Source organism: Poromitra crassiceps (assembly GCF_964638095.1).
Source record: "Poromitra crassiceps genome assembly, chromosome: 8".
In the NCBI taxonomy this organism is placed as follows: domain Eukaryota; kingdom Metazoa; phylum Chordata; class Actinopteri; order Beryciformes; family Melamphaidae; genus Poromitra; species Poromitra crassiceps.
The window spans coordinates 56,354,156-56,377,995 of record NC_139629.1 but is presented as its reverse complement, the minus strand read 5'-3'; the positions used below and the strand labels follow the sequence as shown (position 1 = coordinate 56,377,995).

Here is a 23,840-nt window from a genome sequence, read left to right as displayed (position 1 = left end):
AAAACGGGAAAAAAGCCGCGGCTTATAGTCCGGAATTTACGGTACACGCACTGCTGGTGACAGTCCTGATTTCTTTTTTTTTTTGCTAGACATTTTTCATTTTCAGTAATGTATTTGCTTTTTGCATTATTATGCAATAAAGGTTTCTTGAACTATTTCAAAGACGAGATTTTTTTTAGTTGGTCTATTAGCACCAGGTGCCCTTGAGCAAGGCCCTTAACCCCAACCACTCCAGTGGAGCTGCTCAGTGGCCAGCAGATCAGACTGTGGTTGTACTGGTCAGCTTCCAGGTATGAATGTGTGTGACAAGTTTGAAGTACGGCTCTACAATGAAATGTTTTAGTAGTAGGATAGGATGACCCAGACAATACATTAGCTACATACAGTGGAGTAGTGCAGTGGTTCCCAAATGCTGTGCCTAGGCACAATAGAGAGCTAAAGTCCCTACCCTTCTGCTTGGTCCCTATAGAGAGAGCCAAAGTCATGCCCCCTTCCGGGTTAGGCATACGCACCAAGAGATTTCATTCGCCATTTATTTTCGCATAGACATCTCGTAAAATGCTTACACAAATAGTATTAATTAGTCAAAACGATTGAGCTATATTTAGAATCAGGAGAGCATAGAACATTTCACTTGGACCAAAACGTGAAGAAAAATCTGATTTAAAAAGAAACCCTTATTTCGATGTTTTTTTGCCTGAGTTTTGGTCCATTTATAAATAAATATAGCTGAATTGCTTGGTTTGACCAAGTAACAATATTACATTTTACGAAATGTCTATGGGCAAATGGCGGATGAAATCTCTTGGTGCACATGCCTTACCCGGATTTTGACTCTATTCGCACCAGCATCTGAAAAAAATATGAATGGTGGTGAACGGAGACAGGCATATTTTTTTTTATGCCATTTGAACATATGTTTGTCAATTTAAAAGATAACTTTCATGTCAAGAAAGTTGTATGTCGTAAAACTGTTGCACTAAGTTAAAAATCAGGAAACTACACACAACCAGTCGAGTAAGTGACGTCTCTTCCGCCAGGCCGTGTTGGTATGACGTATAGAGACGAGAGATGTAGTTGATTGAGCGGTTTCATACAAAAAACTACATTTCAGAACATAAACGCAATTTACCCACCCCTTTGAAATGAGGCAGATAGTTTACTCACCTATTTTCAGATCAACTGTATCAATCAATGAGGGCAAACAACTCACCTTGGATAGTTTATCCACCTCTGTATTTACCACTACACCCCTGATTACAATTGATGGCAACTGTGCAATTCTCTATAGTCAAGCAAAGGTAATGAAAATAGCTGACCATTTAATGATTAATACAGATACCATGAATAGGCGACTTAACTTGCGCCTGAAACCTGGCACCTCTTAGCCTTCACAAGTGCATCACATTGGATTGAAGGACTTCTCAGTGCAATTTTCACACTTTGCAAAGTCATCCTTTGGGCCTCATTGGACCCTTTGGGGGCCCGCATCTGGCCCCTGGGCCGCATGTTTGACACCCCTGCTTTAAACTAAAGTGTTGAATCCCAAATCATTTGGTAATAAATTGGTATGACGGATGCCGGTTTTCTCTACTTATCTAATCCAGAGAGGTCTGATGATACAGCGCTTCCCACAGAGTGCAGCCTCTCTCCTCCCTCCAGGAAGAGCAGGACAGCAGTTAATTTAATGAGGACATGAAACATGATCATATGACTAGTTTGTTTGCATTTTGCATATGACGTTGCCAGACCAAAGAGCAGCTAAACTCAACTCGGTGGAGTGGGCGGATTCAAAGGTCTGGACACTGTTTTCAAGTCTGAAATTTACCTAGATTTTCCAGAAAGATGAACAACATTTCAGCTTTTTGCCAACTAGGACGCTGCTAGATGATGTCACTATCTGCAGTACAGTACAGTACAGTACAGTAGTGGAGTAGGCCTACAGGCTAGTTAAGTGTTGGTAGTAAGGATTTTGAATTCCAACAGGCTCACAGCTATGCTGTTGTTCTGACTTGGATTGTGGTTGTTTTGTTTAATCAAAACATTCCAAATCCTTTCTACTGTACAGTCAACCTAGTGCCATCATCTAGCAGCGCCCTAGTTGGCGATAAGTTGAAATGTTGTTCATCTTTCTAGCAAATCTAGGTAAATTTCAGACTTCAAAGCAGTGTCCAGTCTTCTTGTCTGAGGTGAAATGCAAATGAACTAGTCATATGATCAAATGTGTCATGTCCTCTTTTCAACGGGCAAGGCTGCGGTGTGCAGAAGGACCGGGACACACCGTCTAATTTTGGTGGGAACCATGCATGTCATGCAGTAAAAATAGACAAGGCAGCGAATCTCTAGATAAGCCGCAGAGTGCGCTGCTCTAAACTGTTTACATGGTAACAGAAATTAAAAGCAACAGGTTCCGCCATGCAGGACAATCCAGATGCCTACCTCTCCCATCTTGATGAAGTGTTCGATCTTTTCTCTGAAGATGGATGGCAAGAGGATAAGCCCGGCCCTGAAGTCGATTCCTGCAATGCAGAAAAATATCCATCTTCACAATCACATCCATTTTCAAGTGTGCAATGTGGTTCATAGCAAGGTGATGTCACTACCTGGTAGATCTTCAGACAGGGCATCCTTTCTTGCGTCGGTGAAGTGTTTTGCTTGGGGAGATTTTTCCATGGCAAGTTTGAGCACATTTGGCAAAACACCGGCGAAGCCCTCCCTGAAGCGATGACAGAAGCTGCTTGTTGATGGATGGATTCGGTCAACCTCGTCAAAAAACTGTAGAATACACATGAAGACAGTATGATTAACATTCAGTATATGACAATGTAATTGTAGCTCATAAAATGCTGTTAAAGCCCCTGGAAACCCAAATCCACAATAACCTTTTACTATGTAATTTAGGGTCTGACGTGAATAATAGTAAGAATATAAAAGTATTAGACATTACCGTAGTTTGACTCAAAATCCTAAATACTGTATTGCCATTTAAGTTTTTGTACTGTTCTTGATGTTGGGTTTGAAGGGGGCGTAGTTATGCTCAATACTTATTACACAATAAGCTCTGCGACCCAATCAGGCTGGAGTGCCTCTACCCTACAAATTCAAAAAACTGCATCACAATATATCAACAAGGTTCCCACACCACCTTGAACATCAAATTCAAGGACTTTCCATGCTCAATTCCCTCAAATTCAAGGACCCAACACAACAGTTGAGACACAGATCACGGTTAATTATTGTTACAACACTGAGCATTTTTATCTAAGAACTTTCAGGCTTTACATAAGCTCAGAGACAAAATAAAAATAAAATGACACATCTATTTATGTATATTTTCAAAAACTCTCAAGGCCTTGATTTTTTCTTTCTCAAATTCACAAACTTTCAAGGATTTCAAGGACATGAGGGAACCCGGTATCAAGTTGTGCAGCACTTCAGCAGACACGCCTCCTCATGGTTTTTTATCCTAAATTTGATATACTTGGCTACATTTCAATTGTTAAAATTTGGCTGGGTGGTTGATTAGTTTCTGTTTGGCTTTAAGCCTAAATTCTGTGGCCTTTACAGAGTATTACCTCAACTTTTATATACCGGTACTTCCAATTTCACAATATCCAAAATTATCACATAGATCATGGATCGTCAACTAGCTGCCTGTGGGTGCTTCCTATCCGACCCGGAGAATACCAATGAATTTAGAAAATGTTTAGATTTATTATATAAAAAAAATATATATTTATATAATGAGAGCTTGCTCTCAAGGGCCTTCCTATATAAATAAAGGTAAAAATAAAAGTGTTAACATGTAATTTAATAATTTTGGACCCTGCCATAGGCCAAATATAGTTAATGACCCCTGACAGATTGATAATGCTCCCCTGTAACATTCAGGTGTTTTCACCATACTTACTCCAGCAGGCGTCCTTAAGAATGGGTATTTTTTGAGTACATCCTCCACGGACATCCCTTCGATGATTTCACGGCGTCTCCAGGAGAACGTTCGCACCATGCGATCTTTCACAGTCAGGATGTCTGGATGCGTCTTCCGATACTCATTTTGCAGCACGTTCACATGGGCCTCGACAGACGTTGAATCCTCCCCAACTGGCATTTCCTTTGGCAAAAGCATAGATACAGATGGTGGATGAGTTGTTACCCCCCCCCCCCCCCGATATGTAAAGCAAGATTTAAGACTTAAGATACTTGGAAAAGCGCTATTTGAATGTAATCAATTATTAGATCATGCTCAGATAGTGACAGATAACATACATGCCAAAAGTCTATAAGGTGGTTTGGATTAAAAAAAAGTCCACTGAACTGCATTAATCATTAGTCAGTGGAAGGATGGGAGTGGAGTATAGAAAAAGAAAAAAGTAAAACTGATTAAAACATTGAGAACTATGCATACGGCAAAGGACTTACAAATGTTTGATTAGCTGCCCGTCGACACAAACTCCCAGATGTAGTGGGGACTTTGGGCTTCTTTTTGTGCCCAAACTTCTCTTTCAGCTTTCTGACTTCACTGTCGCCGACCAGTGGTGCACGTTCTGCTTTAAATTTCCGCTTTAGGGACATGTGCCAGGTGTGCTAGAAAAAATTAAACACATTTGAGATTTGACAATTTTTCATATGCCAGCAAGTAAGTAACAATAGCCAGTGCAAAAATATATACAGTACATACAGATATCACTGAAGATTGAAAAGAAAAAAAGAAAAACTTACATAGCCATTCCCCTCCGTATCTCTCAGGAAAGGGTATTTCACGATCAGTGCCTTGGCAACTTGAACATACTCTGCATTGGTTGGATACCTAGCCCAAAAGGCAGCAACATACTCCAAATCAACCTCAAGATCATTTAACAATCTATGAAAGCCACAAGTAGTAAAGTTGTAGTAGCAGAAGTTGAAGGCAAAGTCATGACCCGCCCTCCTCTGCCTCTGATTGGCTACTCATTCCTTTTGTCAATTGGTCAGATTATTGCCACAGCACAGGGTGAAGTAGGATTCACGACACAGGAGACGCTTAGATATTGCATGCGCACCATTGAGTTCACAGGCATCAACGCCGTTTTGCGTAGTTTTAACTGACAAATCGTACCAGCGTACTTTGATGCCAAAATGCATGCATGGTGTGAAAAATGTGTGCAGGTTGGCAGGTCTGCAGTTATACTTACAGGTTGTAAGCTGCCATCATTTCAAACAGCACTCTGGTTATTTTGTTGTGTATGTTTGGCACTTTGTGACATGGGTCTTTGGCATCAAGCCTCATCTGGACATCATAGGGAAAGGTTGGAACAACAATCACAGCCGGTAGTCTCCTGCGGGCTGGTTCACCACTGCAATGCAACAAGACAGTGTTTCCCAATAGAGCTCAACAGTCATGTGACTTTTCTTGCCCCAGAAATTCATTTTCTCCATAGACATTTTGAAAGATCCGTATATATAACGAGTTTTAAGGCTTGAACCAAGCCAACCAGTCTTCCAGAGAATCGTGAAAGACCAGAAAACATTTCACTTTCAGCAAAAAACAAAAAATAAGTGCAGGGGAAAAGATATAATTTTTTTCGCCGCATTTATTTTTTGTTTTTGCTGAAAGTGAAATGTTTTCTGGTCACACACGATTCTCTGGAAGACTGGTTGGCTTGGTTCAAGCCATAAAACTCATTATAAGGATTTTTCTAAATGCCTATGGAGAAAATGAATGGGGAATTAACTTCTGGGGCAAGAAAAGTCACATGACTGTTGAGCTCTATTACAGGCTATTGAACAGTGAAAGCCACAATACATGGAAGTCTGATCAACTATAAACTGAACCAAATTTGAAAAAGATTGAGAAAAGCATGCACCCTGTAGTAGAAATGATTTCACGAGACAGGCCTGTTCTTTCTGCTCAATGGAAACTTGGCAATATTGACAATCAAATCTCAGGGATGCATACTCCTCGAGAGTGAAGAAGGTGACAGGTACGAGGGGGGAAACAAAACTTCAAAAAACATTCACTTGATTGGCCTATTTTGGTGACTGTCACCTAAAGGTGACTAGTTGTTTGTTTGCATCCCTGAAATCTATCTCTTCTTATGCCAAAAACTTGAGACCAATATGATTGGTGGGTCTTACTACCTAGCTAGCAATATAAAGAGGTGAATTCCATGACTTTATCAAAACCGTCAATAATTTTATTAATTCCACGACTTCTCCAAAACTTCCAATGATTTCAATGACTTGTGCAGGGCTGGAAAAATAGATTTTGAAATCCAGTGACTTTTCCAGGTTTTCCATGAATGTGTGAACCCTGGATATTGTAGGGATGACCATTGATGCTTTCACAAAATATTTACTTGGGATGGGCATTTTAAGTAATTTCAATATTCGAGTACTCTCCTATTATGAACTGACTATCACTATAATAAAACATTAATATTGATTAATTTTTATGTTGTTAAAGGGATCCAGCAACATTTTTGCGAGATTCGCCCTTTGCCATAATCGCGATATAGAGCACCGCAGGAATGAGTCTGGAAATATACTTCCTACTGTCAAATATCAATATTAATACCAGTATTGATGTTACATAACTGGACAGTCATGTTATTCTGGTTACAGCTCAAAAAACATGTTTCAGTATCACTAACTGAATCAGAATCAAATCAGGATTAATCTATACAGAACCTTGTGAATCTGACTCTAATCGATTCATGAAATTTGAACCCATAGCCCTAATTGTAGCGCTAAGCTACTAGCAGTGAGGGCTGTATATCTCACATTATAATGAATGCAAAGTGAAGATAGAGGCATCTACATTCTAGTATCTCTCAAAATGTTGGCGTATCCCTTTAAGCAGCACATAAACACAACTGCCTCTTATGGAGATGCACTTGCCTTGGACCAGTTGAATGCTGAGCTTGGGGGGCTTCCACAGGCTGAATTGGTATTGGCTCTAATGCAATGATGGTCTCACCCTCCTTGTATTTCTGCACAAACTTTTTGAATTTTATTTGCTTTTTGAAGGAACCACAGAAGAGGAATCCAACCATGGCGTCAGTGAGTCCACAATCCACCGTTTCTCCATCCACTTCATTCTCTGAGACAAAATGACAACAAATGTGTGGGACAAATGTAAACACACAAACAAATGCATGGGTGGGGTGTCTTGAGTGAAATATTACATGGTCTCTCCTGATTCTAAATATAGATGAATCACTTGGTTTGACAAAGTGAAACTATTGTTTAACAGGGTTCATACACCGTCATACACGTCAAAGTCAAATTCAAGCATTTCCAGGCTGTTACACACACACAGATTATTTCACTCCATCATCATCATCACTAAATCAGACATATGCATGCATATATATGCATGTCTGATTTAAAGTAATTATTATGTATCAAATATGTTGTTTAATATGCCAAAAATCGCAAACGTTGTATTTATTTTCTTATTTATTTAAAGCTATTTAAACACCTCCCCAGTCCCCACATAACAGGCAGGTCCAGGTATTCCAGTACTTACATGTCAAACTGATCACAGACATGCCAGACAGGACACAGAAAGGCCAGACAGGCCCTGGACACACACGATAGGCACTGGACACACAGACAGGCGCTGGACACAGAAAGTAAATGTTACCCTCTGAGGGAAACTACAAAGCAAATCAGAAGAATGTGCTTAGCATTTCAGCTTGACTTTAAACGCTGCTGCTTTTCTGCTTTCGTGTAGGATAGAGCAGTGTGTCATGGTTTATGAGGTGAATGAATGCATAATCAATAGGCTAAATCTGATCTAAATGAATTTATGTAGCACTTAAAATAGTCCTACATAAAAGACTGGGTAGATCTAGCATCTAGTGCTAGTATCCATATTCAAAACGAGACATAGTATGGTAGTATCGATATTTCTGGGATCGATCCGCCCACCTAGCATCCACTGTCACACACGCCGGGCGCGGACACACACACACACACACCCCAAAGTACAGTAATTCAAAGCAAATCAGTCAACTAACGTTACCAGTCAACCCCGAAATAAATTGGAATGCTGTAAAGAGCTAAATCACGTTTTAAACATAATAAATTAGCATGCTACTCCAGTATTGATGTGTTACTGGAGCCTAAAGCCTACTGCCTGCTCGCGGCAGAAATAAACAAAGAACCAGGTCGCGAGAGAAAACAGCCAAAACGAACAAAGGCATTTTGGCGCTAACGGTGCCATTTTATTCAAGTGTTCTTAACGTGAAACTGCTTTATTCCGTATTTTCTGGCCATTCGAGAGGTTTATACAAGCAGCAAAATGAATCATAGACGTCATTCTCTAAAAAAAATACATTCAAATAGGATAAATTACCGAACAAAGCAGTTGAAATCAATACAATTGGGAGTAATGCATACTTAATGTACTTGATTAACGTTAAAATGAACAAAATCACTATGGGGAAAAGTTTCTGGACACTAGTTAGGCTAGTAGCGTTAACGTTATGTAGCAGTTACAGTAACTTTAATTACAAACGATAAGACTGGTTACTTACCCCTGAATCTCCTTGCCTCTTCTTCTGAAACTTGTATCCCAGCTTCAACAATTATTTCTATTAGTTTATCCGTGGAAAGGCTGGACAACAAAGGAGGAAGAAGCGCCAAACTGAACAAAACGGGAGGCTCCGCCATGTTACCCTTTCATGTCTGGGGACAAAATGGGGTTCGGGTCTCGCAGTGGCAGTAACGAGAGTTAATACCCAGAGTGCCTTACGGGCCGAAGAAAGCCGAACTTCATTCGGAAAGAGGTGTGCTGTGGCTGCGAGAGCGAGGCGAATGGCTGCTTCTGGTTCTCTCTGATCTCCGAAAACGAAACGCAGATTTCTAAATAGCTGTTGTTTTGATCAACAAAGCACACAGGGGTAATCTAACTGGTTACTTTGACCGTCTAAAATTTTTTCTAAACTTATAAAAGTGCCTTATTAACCCGGTAGAGCCCACATTAAAACGGCTCTGCTGTAAAATCGTATATCACTGCTAGAGTCACGCCCGCTTCCTGCAAAGGGATTTCACTCGCCATTTATTTTTCGATTCCATAAAAAAACTTATAAAATAGTTTTATTTGGTCAAATCAAGCAATTCAGCTATATTCGAGACCATAGAACATTTCACTCAGACCAAAAAAATAAATAAAAAAGAAAATATATATAGGCTATATCAAAAAGAAATATAATCACTTTTTTTGTTTGAATGAAATGTTATTATGGTCTCTCCTGATTCGAAATATAGCTGAATCGCTTGGTTTGCCCTTCATCAGCATGTCTATGGAAAAATAAACGGCGGATAACATCCCTTGGTTCCTATGCCTAAATCTGATTATAGCCTATTAGCCTATTAGTTAGATTAGAAATTAAATTAGATATTAAAATAAGATCAGTTCTTTCTTTCTTTCTAAAATTAAAACAGCATTGCCTGCTGTAGAATCCTTTCCCTGCTTGTTAAAAGTACAACTATGTACCTTATGTGGCCAGCAATGATTTTGTACCTTTAAAATTAGACAAAGGTCCACAGTTGTCACCATGAGGACCATTTCCGTAACGTACAGGGTACTTTTATGACAAATGGACCTTTGAGTACAGAAATGATACCCCTATTTCTCTGTGTGTACCAACCGAACATAACCCGGCTGATCACGCATCCAGGGCTGTCCCTGCATCCCACCTTGCAAAAACGACATGGCTCAGCGGTCCAGCTTTCCTTCATAGACCATATGAGGACATGCGAGAGAAACCTGAATCCTTTGAACTCATCAGTCCTGAACTCGACGTTGAGATACGCCCTGAGGTGTCAAGCTTCCACACACAAGTTCAAAGGCAAAACCTCACCACGGACCGGTTCAATCGCTTCTCTACGTGGGATTCACTACTGTTGGAATTAATCCAAGTTTCCTTAAGATCAAAGGTCAGCCTAGTAAGCTCCAATAATGTGTGGCCTCTGAGATGTTTGCTCAACTATACTAACGGAAGTTGGGCCCCAGACAGGAGTTTCAGTTCTAGGTGAAACTACACGTAACATTAGACTATTAAGGATGTGCACCTGTCTACAGGCTGGTTTCGTGTCCTTTTGATACTCTATGAAACAAACATGTTTTTTCAGCTCGTCAAGTTGGAGTGCAGAAGAGCACGTATACATTTTAGAATACACCCCTAAGACCGTTGACAGTTGAAGGTGACACACCCAATGAGTGGGTGCATCTTGTAATCTGCCTCACAACACATGGGGTCTTCCTCTTTTAGACCCAGCCTCTCTTTGACAGTATATATATATGAATGTTTCCGGAATAAAGAGCACTTTTTGACGGGATACACTGTTGTGTCGTGAATGAGACCTGAGCTTCAGCTGAACTTCAGTCCAGGACTTGGTGTCGTTTGTTCTCTTTCACTTTCACCCTCCACCAGAAATAACGAGCACGGGGAAATTAAGTCATCTTGATTTCAATCATCTTTTACATCCATCGATTGGTCAAATAGCTAATTTCCAATAGTTGGTGACCCTTTGACGTTTTCTGAGTAGGAGGGACTTTGTCCAGCCCCTGGGCATCAGATCTAACAAGGGTGGCCACCTCGTATAAGGTAAGCGGAAGCCTATTTTATTGAATTCTGCACATTTTCATATGTAAATCAAGGATCTGATGTTCAGAGGTTGGTTGAAGGTAATGAATGTGAATGCCGACATTAAGTCTGGAGAATAAATTATATATAGGACTAAAAGCGTAATATTCCAGAGATAGTGTGGGGGTTTGACCTGACTAAGGGTTTGGAAGATGATCAAGCACTAGGAATAGTTCCAGGATAGCGCGGGTGTTTGACCAAGCTACGGGCTTGAAAGACAATCAAACGCTAGGGACATAGGGACAGTTTCATGGGAAAGTGTGGGGGTTTGACCTGACTAAGGGTTTGGAAGATAATCAAGCACTAGAAACATTTTAGTAGTTTAATAGTTCCAGGATAGCGCGGGGGTTTGACCAAGCTACGGGCTTGAAAGACAATCAAACGCTAGGGACAGTTTCATGAGAAAGTGTGGGGGTTTGACCTGACTAAGGGTTTGGAAGATAATCAAGCATTAGAAACATTTTTTTCTTTTTCTCTTTCTTTCTGATATCTGCAAAACTGTATTTGTTTAACCAGTTACTGTGGAGGAATTTCAGAAGTCTGTTAATAGTGCTCTGGTTAGCGCTGACTCTGAAACTGTGTGTAATTGAAAGTGAAATTTAAAAGAACTGTTAGCACATGCTAACAAGTGACAATCGGTGTTGCAACGGTCACAGTGTCTGGGAGAACATTCTGAGAAGCATTTCGGAGTGGTTCTGGAACCCTATAGAATGAGGCGGTAAGGAGCTGGTTACTGGGTCTGAAGCAGAGTGCGAAACCAGTGCACCCAGTTGCCTTACTAGAAGCTTCCTCATCGGACACTAAGGTTCTGGGCAGTGCGTCCCAAATTCACTTTCATTACTGGCGTGTGAATAAATAGCTGTGCTTAGTAATTATTTCTTAAAGAGAATAATATTTAGAGCTATTTTTCCTAAAGCGCGAGAATTTGGGATAATACATAAGTACATTTAAAAATCAACATTTTCTATATTTAAAAATCAAACATTTTTATCTACATTTAAAAATCAACACATCATTTTTTTTTTTGAAAGTGAAAGTGAAATTTGGCACACTGCTGTGTGAAGAGTGAGTAGTTTAGCACACACACACACCTAACTTGAGTGAAGAGTCTAACTGAAATAGCAGATTCTGACCAGTGCATACCGGTGGTTGAAACCTTACGGTGACAACTGAAACCACCACGGGGTCCTTAACGGGAGCTGGCATCTGTGAAAAAGAGAGACTCCTATCTTAAGAGGAAAAACCAAGAGCTAAGGCGTAGATAAGCCTCTACCAACCACTAGAGCTAAGGCGTAGATAAGCCTCTACCAACCACTAGAGCTAAGGCGTAGATAAGCCTCTACCTCCACCAAGGTGCATCGATCCGCAGAAGTAGAGGGATCGTTACGGTGGCGTCTACACTAATAAAAATGAAATTTTATTAAAATTTAGAATTCATCCAAATTTATTTTTAATAATTATTTCAAATACCTCATAACAATAGATATATTGTGCCAAAATCTAGGGGAAAATAGGATAGTAGAAAGAGTAGAACAATTAAGTCAAAATAATTCGTTCGTTACAGTGGTGTCAGAAAATAATTTTTTTTATTAAAATTTAGAATTCATCTAAATTTAGCTTTAATAATTATTTCCAATACCTCATAGTATTTAGATATATCGTTCCAGAATCTAGGGGAAAACAGGATAGTAGAGAGGGTAGAGCAACTGAGTCAGTCCGAAGGTCCGACAGTCCGAAGGTCCGACGGTCCGACAGTCCGACAGTCCGAAGGTCCGACAGTCCGAAAGTCCGAAATTCCGACAGTCCGACAGTCCGAAATTCCGACAGTCCGATAGTCCGACAGTCCGAAATTCCGAGAGTCCGATAGTCCGATAATAGTCCTGGCATAGACAATAGGATTCTATTGCTTGTGTATCTGGAATAAAGCAAGATGAACGAGGAAAAAACTCGTTAGATTTAGGATCAAAACTGCAGGTAGATTGAAGAACATTTTCTATATAACATAGAGGGATGAATAAATTGTGTAATTAGCCACACTCCTGGATTGGGAAAGGGAGTGCAGTTGGGCACAAAAGTGACAGTTCGATTCTGACAAGGGACGCCTTGTCAGAGTAAAACTGTCAATTGACGGGAGTGAAGTGATTTTATATGCCTGCCTTAATAATTTTTATTAAAATAGGGGGAGTTTTAGAAACCACAATAACAGGGTGGCATGTGTGGAGTATTATTCATTGCGAGAATGCCACGGTAATCGGCTATTTTGAAACACATTCAATAGAGGGTTTTACTGCAAAAATAGTCGAACTTTCAAATTGGATGGATATAGAGTTTTCATTAATAGGACTACTGATTCTCCCGGCGCTTCATTGTATTATAGGAAGACATTAGAAGTGAAAGTAAGTTGTTCTTGAAGGGACATATAACAGAGGGTGCAGTGTTCTCAGAAGGAAGCGGCTGCGGCAAGCGTGGCTCTTGTGGCGACCTTTGATATGGTTATAGGAAGTTGAGAATATGTTCATTGAGAAAGACTGTACTATTGACAGTGAACTTTGAGATTTTTGACAGAGACCGGAGCGAGTTTAAATAAAATAATTTGAATGCCCTGTTTAGCCATATAAATTAGAACTCAAGCAAAATTAGGAGGAATAGGAGTATGAGAGATCGCCTCTGATATGCTAAAATGAAAATGTGGCAGGAACGCTCAATTCTGCTGTTGCTAACAGTAACAATGATATCTATGTCAGATCCAAATCTGCATATTCTGGATAATCCATCGGGGGAGGTGAAAATTCCTCTTGGGTCGTCCTTGACTCTGGGATGTAGTTTTAAAGCCGAGTTAGGGGCGTAAAGTTAGGGGAAACTGGTGTTTTAACAGAGTGGGAACTCCAGAATACTGCCAACACAGACTTTCCACTGAAGTATATAACAACTCTGTGAAGCAGAGTCAAGGGGAGGCGGGTGTAATTACTTCTAATTACACGTAATCAAATGTTAGATACAGCCACAGCGGACAGTATTTTTGCCATATCATAATAGAGATTCCCCTTTTAAGAGGAGCAATTAGCAACGGAACAAGGGTAGTGGTTATTGAACCGGTCCTTACAACAAATGGTCTGCTCCAGTCCTGGAGATTTTTGGTGGCGATGGGGGTGATAAACCCTATCCTAATTGCCTTATTAGTAACTATCTGGGTCATACTGAAAAGATGGTTTAAGCGTAGACATATCGAACAGTCAATATACGCGATTATGAGCCCTGTGAGGATGGCGAGTATCTATGCAAACAGACAGCTCGTGTGATGCTAAATCAGTTAGCCATTTAGCATGAACTATGCAACAAGTTAAATAATAACGAACTAAATTATATTTTAAGTCCGTCGGGTAAAGAAGCGAAAAGCGCGATAATCACATCAAAGGGGAGAGTTAAGATAGCGAGATTAGCACATTTAAGGGTGAGTGAAAATTTTACACTATCGGTTATAAAAATGGAAACGGTGAGAGCTATGAGAGCAGCATTGTAACGGGGTCCGGGTGGAAATATGTTTTGGGTAAAGTTTTGTTCCGCCTGAGTGAACAAGCGCGTGAAGGGTTTACGAGGGTAATAGATATTGGTTAAAATATAGCATGTACTTAGTAGATAAGGGTTAACGTGTTGGGATAATTGATCAAAGAGGAATAACGCTAAATATAATCGAGAAACGGTGTTAGATTCTCCGGCTGAGATATACCCCGGATGTTGATTATATAGGCGGGGTCAAGATGGACGAGGATGCGCGTGCGTGCATCTATGATGTGAGCGATGAAGGTAACATAGGGAGAGTAGCGGGGGTGGAGTTTCTGATGGCGGAAGTGCCTACAGAATGACGTGGTGTAGTTTTGCTGGTGGAGGCAGAGAACCCAGAGGGGTTGTACAGGCACTGGAGATCACGTGTAAAGAGGCAGCAGCATCATTTGAGAATGAGGAAACGGAGTGTTTGAGAGAGCGAAGGAATGGAGGGGTTGCAGCGTGTGAATAATCATGTGTGATTGTTATTGTGTTGTAATGATTGATTGGTTGAGGAGTGAATGGAGTGGGAGTTGATCAGTGCTGATTAATGCGGGCTGATCGTTCATTGTTGAATGGAGGAGGAATGGGGTTGAGTATTGATAGTGGGTTGATTAGTTTAGATCGAAAAGGGGGACCGCGGCTTTCAGTGATCAAAGTTCCCGCCCCATGTGAGAGCATCAGCTGCTAACTGATCAGGCACGGTCGTCCCCGTGCCTCCGGCATTTGTGGTCCTCATTGGGGACTATGCTGCTAAAGCTGGAGGCACGGTTTACTTTGTTGGCTGAATGGAGTTGAGTGTTGTATCATTTGGTGAATTGTGGAGTGCATGGTTAAAAAGAGGGACACACAGTGCTTCGTGGGTCCCCTGTGGCCGTTTCCTGTGTGGCTCGGTTAAGTCTCAGCAAAAACACATTGTCACATATAATAAGTTATGGAAAATAAAATAGATTGAACCGGGAAATTAATTACAACGGTGGGGAACACTGAATACTGCACATTATATAGTAATACTCACTGAATAGAAAGTTTGCAGAAACACATAGAAGAACAACAGACATACGATGAGTTTGCTTAGTTGACAAATTTGCATAAATGGAGGCTTTGTTGATTAACTTGAGAATTCCCTCCGTTATCTCTATAAAAGAACTAACACAAACCCAGGTAAAATACACCAACATTTTTCCGTTTGAGATGAGCTACACATAGCGAAATTTACACTAGGAGACGGGAAGAGGGTTCAAAATTTTGTCTATGAATTAAGACTATGACTTTTTAGGACAGACTGTCCTTGGGTGCATTTGAAGTATGTAAACAATGTTAACTGTTACTGTTCCATCTAGAGGTCTTGCCAGCCTCCACACACTAGTGAACTGGGAGGTCTAGCCAGCCTCCATGAAGTCTTGAAAGATATCCAGTAGCTCAGTATCACAGACATGTCACAAGATCACAAAGTCAGTACATTGAAAACGCTGTAAGCTTGAAATGCACCCCCAGGAGCCATCTAGTCTAAGGGGAAAGTCATTATAACCAAATGTAAAGGATTGGGGAGGGGGTCACATTTCAAACATCATCTGCCGAAGAGACTTATTGTCGTAATTAAAATAGTTTGTCTGAAAACAGGCACACTGTGAGATAATGCTGGGTGGAGATGTCATACAGGAAACTTTCACCAAAGCACTACACTTAAGCTAGTTCAGTAAATGACTAGAGAGAAAAATCAGTGTCATGTCATGGAGTGAGATTATATTTGTTATAGGTTTGTGTTGATTATTTTTGAGATCACAAATTCCGATCTTTTGACTACAATTTTAAGGTGCGGCTTTTATTTTTACATAATGGGGAGCTAAGTAAATTTTCATGCATTCGTTGTATAAATTGGGACAAAGAGGGCAGAGTTTGGGAACTGGGGTATGGGAAGAAATAGTATGACAAATTAGGAAAAGTTAGCTGATGATAGGTCAAGTGTGTTGATGTTGAGATTTGACTGTGTCTATTTTTGTACACAGGAAGTGGAGACATCGGGGAACCAGGAGACTGGAAAATTACCTAAGACTGTTAGTTTGGTGGACCACAGACGCCCCGAAAAGATGGAGTCATTCCCTCCTTTCCCCATTCACAATTGTCCAGACAGCACTGTCCACTATCTTTCAGACGGCTCGAGCGTTGAAGCGGTCGATTTTAATATCCCCTCGAGGGTTACTGTTGAGGTGGCGCTGATCCGACTGCCCCCCGGTATCGTCGTAACCTGGAACGTGAATGAAGTGAACAGTTTAGAGCCACCGATGGAAAATTACACTATTTACATGACTTGGGAAACGGGAAAAGGAAACGGTATCTTCCGTAATTGGAAGTCTAGGGGAGTGGTACAGTCTTCGCCACTTCCAATGGCTGTGGTGATTGCCCGTTGCAGGGCAGGGTATACGGCCGGTTTCACTGTGGTGGGTAGAGACAATTTTGGTAGATATGGTTCGTACAGTAAGGTGGCATGGGCTTTGATGCCTGAGTAGGAGTTTGGAGATATGTCAATCATCTATGCACAAAGAGGGTGGTCCCTCGAGCCGGCCAGGATAGTCAGTGTAACAGTTGCGATAATAAGTGAAGGGTACGTTTAAAAAATAATTCAAATTGCAATGCTAATGGAGTACAGGCTATGTTACAGAATGAAAGGAAAGATCAGTGGGTTGCTGCGGATTTGAGTAAGTAGTTATACATCTTTGTTAAAGGTGTATAAAGAGGGATTGATGGGATTTCTCACGTTCCTTTCCTCATTCAGGTATCCGGCTTCGAATGGGACAGAGCCTGAATCACGCCTCCTCTTTTCCCCATAGGCACAGATGAGAATTTGCTTGGTGTGTGCGATGCTGAAAAGCATAGGTGAAAATGAAACTAGAATCAAACGAGCCACACACAGATGCCAATCTCAGGCAGAGATAATGTTATTTTGAATGTTTTTAAGCTTAGTTATGCTCATGTGAAAGATTATGGATGTCGAAAGTCAAAATTTCCTGAAATAATGTTATTGTTCCAGTACCAAGAAGGTTACATCCATAAGCAGAAGGTTTTAGCTAGATAAATATAAATTGCTGCAATAGTATGTTCCTCAGTTTTCTGATATCTAATCATGTAATATGTATTTTCATCTTGAAATACATTATGCTAATTCAATTATATATTTTATTATGTTTTAAATATGTTATTTTTGAAATACACATTCTGATGCTCTATTGTTTCATGTGACCTCTGCTCCACTGTCATCGGGCGGAGTTTTGCTGCAAAGATCTCTTGCAGGGTCTCCTGCAAGCGTATGGAGCAGCTCACCGGGGCCAAAAGTTCATTCAGGCGTATATCAGTCGCTATCGAAACTAACAGACGTCTGTATGTATTTGATGTGGTTTTGACCGTATGGAAAGAGCGCATCGTGTAGATTATCCAGCAAACGAAGATGTCTCTAAAAGCCCGTAGAAGAGAGGGGGGGGGGGGTTTCCACATCCTGCCCACAATAAACGCACCTGCAGCTACTTGTGTCTAGAGGGTCACCGAAAGATCACTTTTAACAGTTCATTAACTCTCACAGAATTAAGTTAAAATTGATATGATAAAATAATAGAAAACATGTGTGTATTAATCTTTTCTTCCATAGGTGAATTGATTTAACAAATAACATATTGTAACGTATCGTGATACGCCAAGGAACGGAGAGTTGTAGTTGGTACAGGTTAAGATGCTTATATTCAGCAGTTGCAGAAGGGAAATCAGAGTGAGGAAGCCTTTAGGGCAGTCCACCAGCAGCTCAAAGCAAAACGCTGGACCAATCCTTGAGAGACAGATGCTGTTGCTGAATCATGGAAGAAATTGAGTCAGACTGGAATGGGAAGAAGAGGAAGATGAACCGGTGTGAGGTATGGATAGAGTAGTGTAGGGAGGGAACAGAAGCACCGTGAAGGTGTATCTGGCGGAAGTGGGGAAAAACATTGTGACGTGAGGTTACAAGCTTCCTAGATTTGTGCTCCTCCCAAAAGATGGAAAAACAGGTGTACCGGCTGGGACCTGAGGTTATAGAAATAATATAGGCAGCTGAGGTAGGCCAAACTGGCTTTAGAGCGTGGAAAATGTATGTTTGCTTTCTTTATCATTTTATACTTTTATAATCTTAAAACAAAAGCTTGCTAAAACAAAGTAAGGGTTGTAGGACTCTTGAAAAAGTCAATCTATGCAATATTGAATTTTATAGTTTATAATAGAATTTTGTTGTTTTTAGGAAACATTGAATGTACCACAGACCCGCAGGATGCATTAACAAGGTTTCTCCTGAAATACAAATGAGGGTTTATCCAGCGATTGGTTTACCTCCAGGAGTTTTTACCAAATTAATGCGCTCTGGGGCTAGTGAACAGTAAGATGTATGATAATGAATGAATGATGTTTTTGTATGTTTTTATATTTTGATTAAAATATTTGTTTCACTCAGAATGTAAATGTGGAGACAACAAAGAGCAGTAGGAAAAGAAGGATCTCTGAAGGTCATAACGATGGCCTGGATGGTGGAAGAAATCTCATAAATTCACTGAGGCATTGCTAGCATAGCCCTTGGAGATATGAAGCATGATACAAGAGGTCATGAATCCTGGGAAAAGATTTATTTGAGTTGTGTATTTTCCATACTATGTCTATTGGATTTTATTTTTATCTTTTTATAATATCTTTTTAATATGTTTAATGTTGATATAAAATTGAAGGGTTAGGACAAATACAGTTAAATGTTTTGGAGTTAAGATTGGATAAATTCAACTATTTAGTTACATAAGTAAATTATGTAAACAGGGGGTCTGTTGGAATTAATCCAAGTTTCCTTAAGATCAAAGGTCAGCCTAGTAAGCTCCAATAATGTGTGGCCTCTGAGATGTTTGCTCAACTATACTAACGGAAGTTGGGCCCCAGACAGGAGTTTCAGTTCTAGGTGAAACTACACGTAACATTAGACTATTAAGGATGTGCACCTGTCTACAGGCTGGTTTCGTGTCCTTTTGATACTCTATGAAACAAACATGTTTTTTCAGCTCGTCAAGTTGGAGTGCAGAAGAGCACGTATACATTTTAGAATACACCCCTAAGACCGTTGACAGTTGAAGGTGACACACCCAATGAGTGGGTGCATCTTGTAATCTGCCTCACAACACATGGGGTCTTCCTCTTTTAGACCCAGCCTCTCTTTGACAGTATATATATATGAATGTTTCCGGAATAAAGAGCATTTTTTGACGGGATACACTGTTGTGTCGTAAATGAGACCTGAGCTTCAGCTGAACTTCAGTCCAGGACTTGGTGTCGTTTGTTCTCTTTCACTTTCACCCTCCACCAGAAATAACGAGCACGGGGAAATTAAGTCATCTTGATTTCAATCATCTTTTACATCCATCGATTGGTCAAATAGCTAATTTCCAATACTACTGAGATCTGTCGCCTTCCTCATCCATATAGCTCGTTCTCACAAGTCTACAGACTATGCCAAAGGATGTAGAGGGTGGCATCGTTGCAAACAACCCCGCACTCCTGATGAGCTTTCTCAAGCTATGGATGTCATCATAAAAGCAGTCCAAAAAGAAGCTTTCCCAGTGGAATTATCTGCCCTCTCCGATGGCAAAAGCCTGCCCAAGAGCAGCCCACTCTTCAAACTCAGGCCTGTGCTTGAAGAAGGCCTCATGAGAATTGGAGGCAGACTCAGACATGCACCACTGGAACATGCCGAGAAGAACCCTCTAGTTCTACCTAAACACAGCCACGTCTCTACTCTGCTAGTATGCCATCACCACACACAGGTGCAACATCAAGGCCGCCATTTCACCGAAGGGGCCGTCAGATCTGCTGGCCTGTGGATCATCGGATGCAAAGGGCTTATCAGCTCAGTGATCTACAAGTGCATCACCTGTCGGAAGCTCCGCGGCAAGATTGAGGAACAAAGCATGGCAGAATTGCCTCCTGAACGCCTCAGCACATCTCCCCCATTCAGCTATGTGGGATTAGACGTCTTTGGGCCTTGGAAGGTCACCGCAAGACGCACAAGAGGTGGGCATGCTGAGAGCAAGCGTTGGGCGATACTGTTCACCTGCATGAGCACTAGAGCAGTGCATATCGAGGTAATCGAGTCCATGGATACTTCCAGTTGCATCAACGCTCTAAGGCGGTTCTTTGCAATCCGTGGACCTGCAAAGCAACTGAGGTCAGATCATGGAACAAACTTTGTTGGCGCTAGCAATGAGCTCAGACCGACCATGCAGCAACAAGGACCCAGCTTCCAGAGATACCTGAGTGAGCAGGGCTGCTCCTGGGAGTTCAACCCCCCTCATTCTTCGCACATGGGAGGCTCCTGAGAGCGAATGATTGGAGTAGCTCGCCGAATACTCGACTCCATGCTGCTACAACAACATATTCGACTTTCCCACGAAGTCCTGTGCACGCTCATGTCTGAGGTTTCTGCTATAATCAATGCCGGACCCCTCATTCCAGTCTCTTCTGACCCAGATGCTCCTTTCATCCTAACACCTGCAATGCTGCTTACACAAAAGGTCGGTGCTCCCCCTCCACCTGGAGACTTCTCGGATAACGACCTGCACCGAAGCCAATGGAGACAAGTACAAGCCCTTGCCAGCACGTTCTGGACACGATGGAGACATGAGTATCTCCCGACACTGCAGAGTCGGCGCAAGTGGGTCGAGGATCGTCGCAACCTACGGGAAGGTGATGTGGTGCTGTTGAAAGACAGCCAAGCCGCAAGGAATGAGTGGCCCATGGCACTGGTAACATCCGCCTTTCCAAGCCAGGATGGAAAGGTGCGGAAGATTGAAGTAAAGACCACAGCTCAAGGAACTCCCAAGATGTTTCTGAGGCCCGTCTCGGAAGTCATTCTTCTTTTACCTAAAGAGGACTGAAGCTTAAGCTAATGTTTAAAGAAGCGTAAATAATAGTTTAATAGTGGCATCCCAGACGCCAGGCGGGGAGTGTTCTGCCCTCCTGGCAGTCGTTGTAATTTGGTTGTTTTTAGTGCCGCCGTGTGGTTAAAAGTGGTATTGCAGCAGTATTGAAACAAAACTGAAAGTAGGACCGACCACATGTGGCAGTTGAAAGGAAGAAAGCTGCAGAGCAACATGCTGTTCCACATTCTGTCGCAATCCTTTGATTTGGGCCATCGAACGCATTGTCTGTGAGTAATTATTTGTCGTTTGCAACGTTATCTTTGAGTATTGAAGTAGATTTATCGTCGATGGGATGTTTTTATGTTGTTTAGTCGATTAATGCTAAATAGGCCTGCTGGCTGATAAATGCTCATATGACATGTCAATACATCGTGCCCCAGTAGCATAGCCTATACTTTTCAGTATATTTTGAGAAGTTATATTTTGAGCAATTGGGGTAATTCTGGCTCTGCTTAGCAAATGTCTATACATTTACTTTTTGTGTAACATTATGTAGCCTAACGCAATGTATATTATTTCTGTCGTTGCAGTTTTACTCCTTGCCATATCAACATGCTCTACAAGAGTCATTAAAAACGGAGCTAGAACGCTACATCCTGACTCTCCTGTTGTTTATTGTGGGAGTTTGGCTGGCTGTCTAATTTTGGTTCAGAAACACCATTAGGAGGACAGTACAGTCTGCATCGCCCTGCGGTTTTTGGCTATGAGAGATTTTATGTATAGTATGTATGTATAGTATATATATATATATATAGTATATATAATATTATACAGTAGTATGTATAGTACTCGGGGCGATAAAACCCTCGACCACTGTTACTCGCCTATTAACACGTTCACTGCCACTGACGTATTAATACGTCAAAAAAAATCCAGCGGTTCACTGCCATTGACGTATTAATCAATTAATTAATTGATTGAATTAATTAATCAAAAAAAAATCGATTTTTTTTTTTTGACGGTGGGATGTGCATCTAACCCTTTTACATCTCTTATATAAGTATTGGACGTGTACAACGTGTACAACCCATTCCACCGACCCACTAAGTGGCGACAAGGAAGGAGGAAGGCAAGCAAAAAGCAGTGTGACGAAGCCATTCTCATGAAAATGGATTGGCGAAAACGCTTTCGTTTTCGCGCTGATTGCTGGCAGTGCGGGATTGCAAATGTGCATAATAGATCACGGATGGAACACACTTTGAAACACGCAGCATAAATATGACCAGAATCGCAAAAGCTTCTCTCAACCAAAACTCCAAGAAGCGAGCGAGTCCATCCAGACTTCCTCAAACAGCGGCCGCGCAGACAGGCACAGCAGCAGCAAAGCAATGAGACTGGTGACGCGAGGTTACAGCAGCAGCAATGAGCTTGTGACACGGCCGCTGCGGCCAAGAGGACACACACGGAGGGAGGAGTTGGAAGCAACTCTCCCTCTCGCTCTCTCCCTCTCTCTCTCTCTCTCTCTCTCGCTCTCTCTCCCTCCCTCCCTCCCTCTCTCTCTCTCTCTCTCTCTCTCCCTCTCCCCCTCTCACTAGGATTAAACCTAGTGCGTCTCCCTCCCTCTCGGGAGGGAGAGAGAGAGGGAGGGAGAGAGAGAGAGAGAGAGAGAGGGGGAGGGAGAGCGAGAGGGAGGGAGAGAGAGAGGGGGAGGGAGAGAGAGAGAGAGAGAGCCAAAAATGAATGGTTAAAGTGACTGTTCTATCGAATTTCACAAAAAGCCGTTTATCTCTGAATATTTTTTCTGACGCTGAAACCATGCTGTATTCAACTGCTAATGCTTACATAACTACTAACTCTACAAACTAACTCTTTTAGATAGAGAAAGCACACATTCTATTAGTTCTTTTGAGATATTGTGTGTTCACAAAATCTTAGCAGAAAAGAATCCTCGGGTCTTGAAAGATGAGCCAGAATCCTCAAAAAAACCCTCTGGCAGAAGCTAACTACAGTAAAAAAAAAACGTCTGGCAGTGAATGTGTTAAAGAGGGGGACCGCCTTCCATTCCGAAACCCCCCCATTTCAGAATTGAAATTTATTTAACCCCCCCACTCCGAAATTGATTTTCAAGTCCATCTTTCTCAGAGTTTCCTGCATTCCTGCAGCTTGAAATAAATGGTTCAACTCATTGATTTTTTTATTATATGTCACTGTCTTCATATAATTTCGCTATAGCAGTAAACACGAGCCTGCTGCATTCAGATAGATACAGGAATGTGAACGTTGGATACATCCTAAAATCAGCTGTGGATCAGACATGTTTACACTCTGTGTTGTTCAGAATCGCGCGAGCTGCTGCTCAGGGACTGGGCACAGCTGTCCACCTTGACAACGCACACCTTGACAACGCACACTCTAGTTAAGCGCGTATCGGGCCCGGAGCAGTGTTTTTATTTTTATTTTTTGGCACACATACTTTCCACTCTGCTGGTCTAAATACCAGGTGTGGTCTTGCGCATTTCTGGCTTGCAGTTTTCTGCAGGTGCACAGAGATATCTCTACAATCACTAAACATTGTTCATTTATGTTGTCTTGCCATACAGTTTGTTAAGTTTGTCAAATGCGTAATCCGAGAGCGCAAGGATCTGTTCCACAGCAGCATATTCAACTGATTATTTATATCTCCTGACACGCCGACAGGATCTAATCATAAATGATGTTTTCTACACATCTAAAGGTGAGCTGTTAC

The 23,840-nt window shown here is 41.4% G+C and overlaps 1 protein-coding gene across 1 annotated transcript; it reads right to left on the bottom strand.

The window, feature by feature from the left end:
- Positions 1 to 1,951: 1,951 nt before the first annotated feature.
- Positions 1,952 to 5,222, bottom strand: LOC310781004 (sterile alpha motif domain-containing protein 3-like). The gene is made up of 6 exons (XM_083641540.1): positions 5,175 to 5,222; positions 4,723 to 4,810; positions 4,423 to 4,587; positions 3,911 to 4,114; positions 2,604 to 2,775; positions 1,952 to 2,519 (listed from the first exon to the last, which is right to left on the bottom strand). The coding sequence occupies exons 1-6, from the start codon at positions 5,192 to 5,194 to the stop codon at positions 2,395 to 2,397; spliced, it is 774 nt and encodes a 257-aa protein (XP_083497666.1). The 5' UTR covers positions 5,195 to 5,222; the 3' UTR covers positions 1,952 to 2,394.
- Positions 5,223 to 23,840: the final 18,618 nt, after the last annotated feature.

Excerpts from the sequence above, each read along its gene's own strand:
- LOC310781004 (XM_083641540.1), bottom strand. The coding sequence starts at position 5,194 with ATGATGGCAGCTTACAACCT. Across the intron at positions 2,776-3,910 it reads TCTTAAGGACGCCTGCTGGA|TTTTTTGACGAGGTTGACCG; the intron begins GTAAGTATGGTG and ends TGTATTCTACAG. Across the intron at positions 2,520-2,603 it reads CCTGTCTGAAGATCTACCAG|GAATCGACTTCAGGGCCGGG; the intron begins GTAGTGACATCA and ends TCTGCATTGCAG.